The sequence below is a fragment of the Phallusia mammillata genome, chromosome 1, assembly GCF_965637545.1.
Source record: "Phallusia mammillata chromosome 1, kaPhaMamm4.hap1.1, whole genome shotgun sequence".
Classification (NCBI taxonomy): domain Eukaryota; kingdom Metazoa; phylum Chordata; class Ascidiacea; order Phlebobranchia; family Ascidiidae; genus Phallusia; species Phallusia mammillata.
In genome coordinates, this window is record NC_137252.1 from 11,166,868 (window position 1) to 11,181,121 (window position 14,254).

Genomic DNA, 14,254 nt, shown 5'->3' on the forward strand with positions numbered 1-14,254 from the left:
CTTACAACCAATACCGGCTAATTAAATATAGCAGATAAAGAACTCTAGAACTGAAGGTACTCTTCTCTGGTACAATTCTGGCGAGCAGGATCGTCACTCAGAATTTTACAACATTTGGTCTTTACGAGTGTGAGCGACATTTGCGAGCATACATCGGTAAAAGTCATTTCGTTGGCAAATACGAAATGAGACCATAAATTGGACTTTACGAGTTGAAACTACTTGCTCTAACACACATCTGTGCCAATTTATAGAAAAATATTAGGCGCGGAATGTATTTTTATTTTGTTCTGAACATTGGACACTATATTGTAAATGTGTTTATGTGTGAGCGACATTTGCGAGCATACATCGGTAAAAGTCATTTCGTTGGCAAATACGAAACGAGACCATAAATTGGACTTTACGAGTTGAAACTACTTGCTCTAACACACATCTGTGCCAATTTATAGAAAAATATTAGGCGCGGAATGTATTTTTATTTTGTTCTGAACATTGGACACTATACTTTACATGCGTTTATGTGTGAGCGACATTTGCGAGCATACATCGGTAAAAGTCATTTCGTTGGCAAATACGAAATGAGACCATAAATTGGTCTTTACGAGTTGACACTACTTGCTCCAACACACCTCTGTGCCAATTTATAGAAAAATATTAGGCGCGGAATGTATTTTTATTTTGTTCTGAACATTGGACACTATATTGTAAATGCGTTTATGTGTGAGCGATATTTGCGAGCATACATCGGTAAAAGTCATGTCGTTGGCAAATATTGTTTGAAACCTGAAATGTGATTTCACAAGCTGATACTTTTTCTCCCAGACCTGAAAATGTCGATTTGTACGTACTTTGACCACGTTTTATGCTTTTTAAAAAAAAAAATTTTTGGGAAACAACACGCAGTGGTGCGTAACGCTTATTAACAATTCTCGCACTTTTCATTTCGGCGAAATGATGATGGTGTTTGTATTGATGTAATTGTATTTTTATGTGTGGGATATCTGCAGCAGTAGTTTGCGGTGGTACTAAATACCGCATGTGGCCGCATGTGACCGCATGGTATACCGCATGTTATCACACGGCAGGAATCTGTGAAGGACTTAAATATGCTTTTACCAAAAAATAATTTTGCGGACTTTAGAAAGCGCTGACGGTTAGAGCTATTAGGGTTGGGTGAAGGTTTGAAATTAAAATCAATCTAGAATCTGGTCTATTTTACCCCTAATGGGGCTGGAATTCTTACATTTCACATAACATGGTGTATTTTAAGAGGAATCACATGCGGTCACATGCGGCCACATGCGGTCACATGCGGTATTTAGTGCCACCCGTAGTTTGGACCGAAGTCATGGCTCGTCAACAACAAACAGCAGCAACTCAAGCTGGATTTCAGATTCATCTTGTGGCTGTCATTCTCCCCGGTCCACTGTGAAACAGTCCAACATTGTGTTTTACAAGCGACCAATCCTTCCACCATTGGTAATAATAGAAACGATATGATGTGAAAATTGACACACTTGTTATTTTTTATTTTTGTTGTTGATATTTTTGTTGTTAATATTTTTGTTGTTACATCAGTTTTAGATTTGTAATGCTTTTTATTGTTTTTTTGCAGTTATGCGGAACAGCAAGATCAGAAATGTTGACCTATAGATCCAAAGCTCTTGAAAAAGAAAGAAAAAAGCGTCAGTATTCGCGCACCAAACTAATAACAAGAGTCAAAGCAATTTTGTCAAGTGTTGATGTAAGTGTTTGCCTATAGTTGCTGTAGCATAAAGGTATCAATAGTTTATGTACAAATTACAGTAATTCAGGCCCACCAAAAAGCGTTAAACCAATTTAAGCCGCTGTCCCAACCATTTCTATGTGACGAGACACATGCAGAAAAATGTAGCTTGCTGTGTGAAATCGAACCTGCGAAGTCTTTTCAGGCATTATACTCTGAGCTACACTGGCTCAGTAATGAGCCGGGGGAAAGATGAATTAAAATCACTGTTGCCTGCCTTGCATGCTGCACAGTCAGCTTATAAGTCTGTAATCACCAGTGGTGATCCCACTGCTGGCTAGATTTTTTCTAGCCGGTGCCTTGCCATATGGGAATGCTTGGTGGATGCACATTTTTGATTTATAAATGAGTATTTGGTGATAGCTGGTCTGGAGGTCTGATTCCATTTTGTGTTTATTGTTTACCTCAGCTACTATAAGTACATTGATAATTTCACATAATTGTTAATTCAATACTAAAGAGCTGTTTATGTATATTGTTAAATGTGTATCTAGTGTAGGCAGTGCGTGAATGTGCTTAAAATTATCATTCAATCTTGTATTTTTGAAATAACAGGTTTGGTGTAATATGAAGGAATATGTTTCCTTAGATAACTGAAACGTCACCATCATCGAGTCAGGAAAGCTCACCGAAAATTCCCCTGGCTAACAATACTACATGTGAAGAAACTGACCTCGATAACATAAAGATAAATCAATTGATTCTCAATGAGACTAATGAGACCCAAAGGACATCAGATGAAGACATAGCTATAGCAGCATGCAACATAAAGGGTAACTATGAAATATATCAGCTGTTGCTGCCAGGCACGATATCAAATTTATAGAGCTCTTCTGGCAATTGTATTTTATACAGTCATTTGGACGCCCTATACAGGTCACATTTATTAGGGTACATAACACGGAATGCGCTTAGTTAGTAGTTTAATTGTAGTCGTAGTGGCATGTGCTTGTGTTTAATTCTTTTTTTCCTTTTTATCGTGTACTCTACTACACATGTTCAGTGTTATTTACGCTGATAAAGGCGACCTGTATAGGATGTTGAAACGTTAGTATTAAATACAATTGCCTGACAAGCTCTATAAATTTGGTTACCTAACAAAAATAATTCAATAATTTTACTGTTTGTGGAGGGTAATTACATTACCACTTTTTTGGTCCATAATGTGTTTTTTTTATGGTGCTATAGTTAACAATTTTAGTTTTTGGAAAAGAGCCTCAATAAAATTCATCTGTCAGGGGTAATGATAATAAAGATATTAAAAAACACTGTTTGAAACATATGCAACTCTTTGTTCACAGATAACTCAAAATGTCCCAAAACAACAGCAGAACCAGAAACAGTTCAAACATCTACTGAAAAAGAAGTCAATACTTCAACCATATCGTCATCATCATCTGGTTCTGATGGAAGTTTTCAGACTACAGCATATCGTAAAAGTTTGCAAAACCTTCTGCAAAAATCAATAAACTCCAGTTTAAATGAAACTTTCACGATGCCTGAAAAGTCAAAGCCTGAGCAACCAAGTGAAGCAGGTTAGTTCCATTATACACTGCTTGGGCTTTTGTGGGCCTTGCACTTGTGATTCCACTTTTAACAGGTTTACCACTGAGCCTGTGAAGCTTATATAGTAGATTGCCAGTCCTGGGCATTTATTCTGGGTTAAAGTCCCAGAACCGGCCAGATTTTTTATACCTTTGTCATATGGAAATGATTGATTTGTGATTATGGTGTACTGCATATAAAACTAATTTAAGTTGATTGCCAGTCTGCTTAAAGATTTAATGTTTATAGCTATATATATATAATGATTATTTTGAGTGTTTACTGTAGAGTTTGTAATATAGTCTTATTATGCACATACATGCATTGTATTTCTAATTGAGGTTACATTATGTCCTTTTAAACATCCCAACTTAATGTGTACATTTAAAAATCTACTTGTATATTACTGCCTTAGACTAGCTTACTAGGCATTATGACTATAAGCATGTCTAATTGAACACTGCAATTCAAACTGGGTGTTATGCCTGCCAATGAATAGATAGGTTTTGTAGTTTGTTTTTATAATAGATAAAAAGGATATAGACAAAAAAACGCTTTACTGCTGGTTATAATTGTATGTTTGTCTTAACTGGTTAATAGTCAACTGAAGATCCACTACAAGTACAGCATACAAGGCAGGTTATGGTGCTTGTCATTTGACTTTTAGCTGGTTTACCACTGACTCTGTGTAGCTTGGTTGGTAAAGCACCAGCCCAGGAAAGGCTCCTGTTGTGAGTCAAGTATATTGTTTCATCTTGCATGGGAGATTTTCTAGCCTCCGTCTTGCTATATATGGTAATGCTTGAGAGACCGGTTTATATTTGGTATTATGCATTCCACAGGCCTGGCAGACTATGATTGAGTGCATTCTCTGTAGTTGCCATTACTGTATTTCATTTTTGTTACAGCACTGTCACTTTCTGGAACATCATCCACAACTACAGAAAATATTTGGGCGGACAACATGCAGGCTACAATCATCCCTAAAACACGTAAAGATGATACATCATTATCCTCCACAATTTCTAATACACCAAGCGCTGAAAGTGCCGACAATGTACGACTGGGTTCTGCTGCCAACGACTGTTCGGACACAGATGCAATTGCTGATTCCTTGGTTGACTCTGTTTTAGAAGAAGTGCACAGCGAATTGACAATGTACGCCTCATTTCAAATCGACTCAGGGTCGATTCATAGCATTGCAAGTGAAACAGATAAAACAAAAACTGAAGACGAACTAAGTATTGCAACGCCAGTTGCCTCTGATCAAGCTAATAATGTAAACTTGGATAACACTGAAAATTTAGAATTGTCTTGCACTGCTTCAGAGCAAATTAACCAAGCTTTAACAATTATCGGAAGTCAGTTAGCTGACGATTTAGCAACAAAGCAACAAACTGAATCACCAAGTTCTTCTGACGATTCAGTACAGGAAAATATATCACCTGTATTGACACCAAAATCAAACTGGTGTGAAACATCAGCAGATGGACCAACTATTTCCACTGTTACTCCAGAAACAATAGCACTTATATCATCATATCAACTAGTGCTTGAATCAGAAGAGGTAACTTACATTGTACTTATCTTATGGTTTAATCACTACAAACGTAATTTGTTATAATTCATCTTTGCTTAGCTGCCAAACTATGTATGCCTTGACACAAGAAGGTCTGTGTTGCACATAAACTGGTGTATGCCTACAAACAAAAACTTATGCTGCTCATAAACTGGTGTGTGGTCACAGCATGCACATTTAATGTTGCACACAGTGGTGCTAAGTGTACACGGGGAGCTTGTGTGTATGCCTAGAAACAAAAATGTATGATGTGCATAACATGACATGTGGCCTAAGTATGATCATCTAATTTTGCTTATAGTAGTAATCAGTGAGCTAAAAAGAGCCAATTTAGTCATGAGTAAAAATTAGTTATTTTTTGCAGACACCGCAGGCCACAGAAGATATAGAATCAATATCTGAACATTTTGACAAACACAATGTAACAGGTAATATATTTTAGTCATCTGAATATAATTTTTGTCAGTGAGTGTCATTTAGAAAAAAAATGTTTTTTCTTTCATTTTAGAGATAGAAAATGGAGAAAATGTTGTTAAACAGAACTTTCAAACAGTCAATGATAATGAAAAAGGTATGTGTCTAATTTTTGTTTATAGCTCAATTTAGCTTAACACGACTGTGATGGTTTTTCAGTTTCTCCTTCTGAAACAGCGATATTAGTGAAGCTGCAACGACAAAGTGAAGGTCGAACCAGAAGCAATTCGTATTCAACACATGCTCCCTCACCCTTGCTCATAAACTCACGGGAGGAACACACGTGAGTTGATTTGAGGTTATAGCATGTAAATAAACAAAAAGAGAGTGCCATTGCTAGTATCATATGTCCTTAGATCCCTAAACATTAGGGGTGTGCCAAAACTGCAAATGTTCTGTTTGGTTGAGCACCGAGCATCTCACTTTAATGCTCGGTGCATTATGACGTCACAAAAAAATCCCCTTTCTACGTTTTAGCTCTACAAGGCCTCCTACGTCACCGGCCGGTGTTTTATTAAGCTGTACATACCCATAACGTACGCGTTTTTCCACCATCTAGTGCATTTCAAAAATTATTCGTTTTTGTTCATAGACACATATGTTAGCAGGGCATGAATATGCAAATTAAACGCTCGGGTCAGTTTGTTCAACTGCTCGACCCAGCACCGAGCGTTAAAAACAGCGATGCTCGGTACCGAGTACTCGGGTTCTGGCTCGGCTCAGCCCATCCCTACTAAACATTAGATTAAATTCCACTTTTTTTCTACAAATATTTAGTTAACACAAAAATATTATTTTGCCTGCACTTTTTTGAGATTTGCATTTAAATGCCTTTTATATGTATGAATGACTTACACCAAGTTCCTAACACCTCAACATGTCGTTTACAGTCAAACAATAACGGTATGTTGTAATTCAAACATACACTTTGCAGAATTTACTCAACTGATGTTGATGACGAAATTTGTTCCGAAACAAATAATGATAGTGTTTTTGGCCGTGATGTGAAGCGACGTCTTGAAATGCCATCGGATTCTGATGAAAGTACAAGATCACAACCTCTACCCAAAATAAAAGATTCTCGGAGTTCAAAAAAATGTTAGTTCATGAGAAAGTTGGAACTTCTAAAAATTTTAATGTGTTGTTTTGTTTAGCAAATGTCAGTAAGGAGCAGTACTGTAAAAGGTTGGAGGAACAACACAAACTTGAAACGATGGAATTGCAAAAACAACATGAGCTACAGTTGCAGAAATTACAACAGGTCACTAAAAATACTATTTGTGCATGTAGGTTTTTATGCTATTATTTAAGCCAGTGGTTGCTGCTCGTTTAGTTACATGCGCAACTCCAAAACACAGATCAAAATACCTTCATAAGCAAGGTAATTATGAGAAAATTTTTGGCCATATGACTCTGATTAGGGATGGGCCGAGCCGAACCAAAACCTGAGTACTTGGTGCTAAGCATCGCTGTTTGCACTAACTGACCCAAGAATTAAATTTGCCTTTTCATGCCCTGCTAACATATAAAACTAGTGTTTGAAAGGGTACCCAAAAACAAAAATGACTGTTTTTTTAAATGTGTAGTGTGCCTACTTGGGGTCTGCACAGCTTAATTCACTTCTGAGGACAGAAGGGACCTTGAAAAGCAACAAAACTAGAATGGAATTTGGAATGTTTGTGAAGCCATAGTGCACTGAGCGTCACTGTGTGATACTTAGTGTTTAACTAAACAGAACATTTGCAGTTTTGGGCCCATCCCCAGCCCTGGCCATTTTAAAAAATTTTCCCTAACAAAAAAAAACTTATTGTCTTTAACAGGAATTATTCCAGGGAAACCCTGAACTTCTGGATGCTGTAGAAAATATCAGTGGAATAAGTCTCGACCATTTGATGGAAACTGTTACTGAAAAAATCACCCCAAATAAGCCAGAGATCCCTGCTTTGTTGTCAAAACCGGTAAGCCATTATGAAATTAAATATTTGTTGACAAAGAGAAAGCAAGAATTCGTTTATACCCCCCACCACCCCCAAAAAGTGTTTTAAACTATGTCAGTATTTGTGATTTTTTATCCTGTTGTATTTATTGATTTTGGTTCAAAAAATATAATTCCTCTTGCTGAAAGAAAAGGCTTGTGAAAGAAATAATTGTTTTGTTGTGCATTTGGCCTGGCTGTTCATCAAAAAGGCTTTTTGTAGAAGTTTAAATCATTCAAATATTGTTATTCGTTCGATAAACTGATAACGTCTCACTTTATGTAAAACTCCACAGAATAAAGTGATGCATGGAAGATGGTGTAAACTGTCTGTACTGATCAAAGGTCACCTGACAGGACAGCTGCTCGGAAGCAGAACTGCGCAAGCTATCATGAAAACTATAAGGGTGAGTTACTATGTAACAGTGATTCTCAATCTTTTGCCACACACAAAAGTTTTTACACACTGTGTATGCATACAACCCACACACCTAGGAAAACCCCTTATATCCAGAAAATAATCTACACTACAATAGTTACCATCAATACAATACTCTTTGTTGTATCGTTTATATGTGAATAGCTACATAAGTATTTATGGTACAAGAATGCCTCTTTGAAAATATTTATGTTACTCTTCCCTAAGTAAGCTTGTATACCACTGTTTGGAAAGCAGGAAAAAGTGCAGTGTGTAGTGTCTCAGTATAATAGTTGTGACAGTTGCGATTGCGACTGTACTATTACATCGGCTATCCATCATGAATCAGCCATTTGTTGTTGTTGTTTTGCTCTGTTTTCTCCTTTATGGACTTTTTATCTATGTTTTTAAAGAGTAGTTTTATTACAATTTTTTTTTGATTTTTGTCAAATGTTTTCAAATTGCAATTACGCTTTCTTAAAATGACTTTGACTATTTCTTTGTCATAATAACAAATTGTTTTTTTCCTCCGGCGCTCAGGACACAAGCCGTACAATCTTGTCAATCCGGAGCGAGGAAATCACTGCTGATACAAACATGAAAACTATGCAGGATGCCACATTACTGGACCGACTGTTTCTGCAGGTGACCCCTACGTGCGGTAGAGCACTGTGTTTGTGTAGAACAATATTTACAAATTTACAAACCACTATGTTATTACTTTGTTTTTAAACGAATGTTTTTAGGACGCTTATTTTCCCGGCCTCGTTCGCCGTTACCTCAAAATGTCAAAAAGTTGTGTACGCCTGTTAATATCAGATAGCCAGGTGGCGGGTTTCCCGCCCGGTTGGGCTGGTTTCTGGTCTCAAGTTGCGGTTTAATATCACTGGTTGCGGTGTTTAAAGCAGGCTGCCAAAAAGGCGATGCTTTTGTTGTTTGGCATGCATTTTAAAATGTACGCGTCTTCAGTTGAATGACGGTATTATTGTGCTCGTTTTGGGCTTGTTTTACTTTGGTTTTAAGTAGAGATGTACCGAATATTCGGTTTGCCGAATTTATTCGGCCGAATCGGCCGTTTTTTTAAAGATTCGGTTTCGGCCGAATATTTTGTTGCGATTCGGCCGAAACCGAATCTTTTACGAACACACATTTATAGCGTTAAACATGACTTTTCTGCTTTGTACCAACGAAAATCGCGTTAATTATCATATGTTTTACCACATTATCGTTTTTCCCACTCCAGACGAAAAATCCGTAATTCATTGGCAGGTTGGCAATCATGCTTGAAGCAATGTTAAAACCCACAGAACTAAAATAAGTACGAAACACAACCATTCTGCACTAATTGTCTGGTACATAAACTTATGTTTTCATGTCAAACGCGTTGAATGCGACTTCGCGTGACGTCATAAAAGATACGGTTGATTCGGCCGAATTTATTCGGCAAAACTGCCGAATATTCGGTTTCGGCCGAATCGAAATTTCGCCGATTCGGTACATCACTAGTTTTAAGCTCGTTTTTGCGGTTTTGGAGAACTTAACCCGACAACAACTGCGTGAATTTGAAAAACAAATAACAGAATTTTTGTGTTTTTGCAGCTTCGCGTTTCGATGTTCGAATTCCACGCGATGTTTTTTGACAGCACAGTACAAGAACGAATGATTATGATCTCACAATCGCGCGAGTTGGACAGGAAAGAGCATCTGCATGTGAGTGACGAAACAAACTAAGTAACTACTATAAATTTATTATCGTGCGTACATATCCATCGGTTCGCTGAAGACTTGTTAAACAACACTGCTTGTCTAGTTTATCAGGCCTTGGACGATTTTTGTCTCAATATAACCTTTCTCCGACCAAATTGTGTGTAAATAACAATAATATTAAGTATAAAAGATTGTATTTGTTTGGTGGTAGTAGCAAACCCGGGGTTGCAAAGCACGGGTTTAAACCTTATGTCAAGGTATTAAACCTATTAAGGTAAACAAAACTCTAACCAAACAATTCGAAATGCTTTTTCCTGAAGTTTATTTGTGGTTGTGTAAGTCGGTTTGCCCTTTTTGAGACAGACTCGAACCCAAATATTAATACATTGGGATTGATTTGATCTAAAATTCACTCAGGGACGCATTTGTGTCATAATTTCACCTTGGGTAAATCTTACTTTTGGGTCCAATAAAAAAATTTGGTTGGGTTTTAGCGTTTGGGCTTTTGGTGCCATTTTTAGCCATTCTTACAACGATGCACATGTATTGTTTACAACAGTGATTCTTGAAGTGTGTGTCATGATAGATTTCCTAGTGTACCTCGAAATATTCGCTAGTTGATTGCAAACTCACACTGAAAAATGTTTTTCTAATCAGATTCAGAAACCACGGAAGGAACATCGACTCTCATCAGCAAATTTGAAGGCATTACAACGAAAAAAAGTCGAGAGGTAAGAATAAGTAAATGCTCAATCCTAAGTGACAGACGACCTGACTTTAGTTACTACTGGTAAATGAATTTACTTTATTTAATTAACTTGACTCGAGTAACCATCAGTTCATTAAAGTCGCCGTTAATTGAGTTAAATTGCCCTTTGCAAAGACTTTACTAAAGTTTTTCGGAGTAAATTACTTAAGACTAAGATTCGCTGAATTGTAAATTAAATTGGTTGGCGTTTAGCAAAAGACTTAAACCGGCGAACTGTTAGCTGACTTAAGTTACTCCAAAAAACTGACTTAACTCAATTCGCAGCTAATAAGTGTGTGGATTTGAATTAACGTCATTAACAACTTTAAAGTTGTTAATTTTACTTCGACTGGAGACTTTTAAACGCGAAGACTTTACCAAAGGGGGCATATATTGTTTTTGTCCGTATTTTTTTTCCTTTTTTGTGTCTCTTTTCCCTCTTTCATGCATGTGGTCAAGAAAGAGTGCCTCAAACTTACTTTTTTTTTCTTCAGGATGACCAAGAAGCCAACAGAAAACAGTCGACGGTGAATTGAAGTGTTTATAACTTTTGTTTGTATGTAAATGTAACAATGTTAGACTTGATTAAATTTTTCAACTGATGATCTGGAACGGACCGTGTGTTCCTGTCGTGGGTTCGAGTCCCACTGCAGGCTAGATTTTTTAGCTTTCCGTTTGGTCGAAAGTTCTTTGCATTGGTGGAAATCCTTGGTAACCTCCTGACTCGATATGACGCCCCAAATAGGTCGGGGGTACTGTTGAAGTGTATGAAAAAAATGATGTTTTGTGACCTAAAACTTATGGAATTGTTTGTTTCTTCAGAAGTCTAAAGACAAGTGGACCCCACACGAAAGAAGTGAGTTTGTTGTTACATCATAAAGCAGTTTTATTTCACACTATTTTGAAAAACATTAATTTTAACAAATCGCGAATTTTTTCCAGGTAAAAAGCAAAATCTCGTACATTCAGAAAAACGGCGCAAAACCCGAAACGGGGAAACCCCAGTCGAAGCGAAACGAGAAAAAGAAAAAAGACAACAAAAGTCCTTACGCAAGCGCCAAATCTCTCGTTGACTTGATACGAGTGAACGACCTGGCCCCAAGCATCCGATGAAGATTCAACTCAGCTATAGATTTCATGTTAGCCTATCCACTTTTTTGCATTTGTTTTAACAAACGACATTTCAACGGCAAAAAATCCTTGCTTAAATGTTGAAAAAAAAATAATAATGACTTTTTGCTGCACATTTTGTTACAGTTGATTTAGCTAGGCCACACTACAAGATTGAACTCACTAATCATAAGTTAATCATCAAAAACGTCTGTTTTGTATAAGTTTAAATTACGTAAATTTGAAAACCGATAGCATCTGACTTTATGAGAAACTCCACAGAGTAAAGTGATGTATGGGAGATGGTGTAAACGTCAAAGGCCACCTGCTCGGGAGCAGAACTGAGCAAGGTATCATGCAAACTATAAAGGTGAGTTATTATGTAACATACAATTTAGAGGTTTTGCGTAGTGTGCATACAAACTATACCCAGACAACATGTTGTCCTACCACTTCTTTTCGGAAAATAATCTACACTACAACAGTCATAGGCGCCAAATAAGCGGTAGATATTTTAGTTTGTTTGTGACGGTATAGTACAAAAAATCGCGTAGTGATTCCGTAGGCCTACATGAGCTCTACCGTATTCCATATCTTCCGTATGTCCTTTGTGCATGCCTTCCGCGTTTTTCTCCTTTATTCTGGCAATTTGATAGTTCTGTTTTTTTGCAAGACATGTTTTTTAACATTTTTTTTATTTCTGCAGGCAAGATAAAAAGGTTTCGCAAAAAGTTGATCGAATACATGAACATGGACATGAATTAATACGTAGGAGTGTGTTTTTGCCTTGGGATGAATTTATCACACACCCATTTCTAAGAAGTTCTTAAATACATGTTTTCATACAAAACAAAATATTTTTTAGATTTATACAAAAAAGGGCGATAGGTTGCCAATTCTGGTAATGAGCTCATCGGAGACAGCATTGTGTTTGTAGCGATATTCAACAATATATTATGAGCTAAATTATGTTTTTAGTATCATGTGCTCTGAGCGGAAATTTCGGACTTAATAAACATGGATTGATTTCGAACTTGTTTGCAAATAGTTCATCAATTTGTCACAATTATATATAAAACCACACCGCAATTTTTTGTATTGTGATTACTTTTTGTATAAAACTGTAAAAAAATGTAAAAATAATCTTACAGTTCTGACTTCCTTTGTTACGTATGTTACACCGCCATTGTACAAATTTTTATGTTTTCTATGTTTCCCGCAAATAACACTAACTCATTTGTATCGCTCAATGTTGTGCAACCTGGTGACTTTATCTATCATACAATCGGTGCATATGATGTCACAACCTTTGCATTGTTTTGACTTCTTGTAAGCGTGATTGCCTCGTGTTTGTTGGCGACTGGAGTTATAGAGGCAGCATGTATTTAGTATATAAGCTGTTGCTGACTGAACTGTTGCCGGTCGCCCAACGTGTAATTTGTGCATTTCTTGACCACGGATTCCGCCATCGTCAGCCAACGTGTTGTTTCTGTAACTAACTGTATTTTTAACCAACGTAGATTTGTTGCTTAAAGTCTCGCAGTTTGTTACTAATATGGATTGGTGGTATTTATCGAATTTGATGTGGTATTTACACAACTTTAAATGTACTGATTGCTTTGACTGTTACTGTAACTCTGGTCCAAGTTTGGTAAAAGTCAACTTTACTGTTATTTCTAGTCTGTTGCCGTAACGAAAGTAGTACATACTTGCAGAAACCGCTTTTGCCTTTTTGCTCGTCTTGCTGCTAAACCCTTGAGCGCCACCATCTGTCAATATTGCCTCAATAAAAGAATTCGTTTATTTGGCTCTTGGTGCCTAAGCGCCAAAAAGGGCGGTAAAACCCGTTCTAGGAATTCTAGTACTCGTCCCTGCTGTTCTGTGTGGGCGCATAGACTCACAACCTCTGCCAGTTAAAAGACATTCTAACAGCTATGTCGTCTTATGTGAAGTGATTTCCACCGCGGGTTTTGTCGCCGGTCTCCTTATCAACTTCTCGGGCGGTCTTATGTACATCTATGCCAAGTACGTGGAAAAGAAGCAATACGCCGAGCACAAAAAAACTCACAAATCGAAAGCGCGACGTCATCGCGGTCACGTGACCTTGTTACGCGAAGTCTTAAGCGCGTATTACGTGCGCGGTTCAGTAACACTGTATTGAAGCTATGCAGTGATCAGAAACTTGGGTCGGGTTAGGCATGAACTTTTCCTGGCGAACGTAGACCATCTGCCATTTATCATTAATTGACTCATAACTGTTTGAACATGGTCAAAATCCAAAGACATTTTAAAAGGGAGCATATAAAATGCGCTTTGTCAGTGTTACAAACGTATGACTAAAAAAATCAAATAAATAAAATCCAAAAATCTTCTTGGGACATAAATGTGTTGAGTTTGGGTCATTATGGTTGGTCGATTGCGTTGTTTAATCCTTTCACCTATCCTGCTAGCTAACTAAAATGTGTCAAGTTGTCAAACATTCTCTGAAATCGTACTGTTTAGATTTTAGAACGAAAAATGCCATGACATTGCATGGATTGCTCTGTTTAACACTACAGGTTTTTGTATATAAGCTATTGCTGCCAGGCATAGTATCAAGTTTAAAGAGCTCTTCTGGCAAATGTGATTTTATTCCGACGTTTCGACGTCCTATACAGGTCGTCTTTATCAGGGTAAATAACACTGAATGCGACTAGTACAGTGCACGATAAACAAAGGCCCATATACAAATGCATATTAGGCTCGGAATGTCTTTTTATTTGATCTTAACATTGGCTTAGCGATGTATGCATTTGTACATGTGCGACCTACGTAAACAAGTATCGGTTAAAGTAATTTCGTTGGCAAATAGTGTTTGAGACCAGAAATGTGACTCTACGAGGTAAAACTTCTTGCTCTAACGTACATCT

General features: G+C 37.2%; 1 protein-coding gene across 3 annotated transcripts; it reads left to right on the forward strand.

The window, feature by feature from the left end:
* Positions 1 to 995: 995 nt before the first annotated feature.
* Positions 996 to 13,153, forward strand: LOC145215566 (uncharacterized). 3 transcript variants are annotated; one of them, XR_013857322.1, is made up of 20 exons: positions 998 to 1,482; positions 1,619 to 1,747; positions 2,379 to 2,562; positions 3,091 to 3,324; positions 4,243 to 4,901; positions 5,278 to 5,341; positions 5,422 to 5,484; positions 5,547 to 5,670; positions 6,322 to 6,485; positions 6,542 to 6,648; positions 7,208 to 7,345; positions 7,659 to 7,769; positions 8,321 to 8,425; positions 9,380 to 9,490; positions 10,145 to 10,218; positions 10,730 to 10,762; positions 11,058 to 11,091; positions 11,178 to 11,374; positions 11,628 to 11,715; positions 12,052 to 13,153. XR_013857322.1 is itself a non-coding variant. In XM_080084288.1 (18 exons), the coding sequence occupies exons 1-18, from the start codon at positions 1,303 to 1,305 to the stop codon at positions 11,346 to 11,348; spliced, it is 2,685 nt and encodes an 894-aa protein (XP_079940414.1). In that variant the 5' UTR covers positions 997 to 1,302; the 3' UTR covers positions 11,349 to 11,715. The 3 variants fall into 3 exon arrangements, 1 of the variants encoding a protein (XP_079940414.1); XR_013857324.1 differs by lacking the exons at positions 7,208 to 7,345; positions 7,659 to 7,769 and having other exon boundaries at positions 996 to 1,482; XM_080084288.1 differs by lacking the exon at positions 12,052 to 13,153 and having other exon boundaries at positions 997 to 1,482; positions 11,178 to 11,715.
* The last annotated feature ends 1,101 nt before the right edge of the window (positions 13,154 to 14,254 follow it).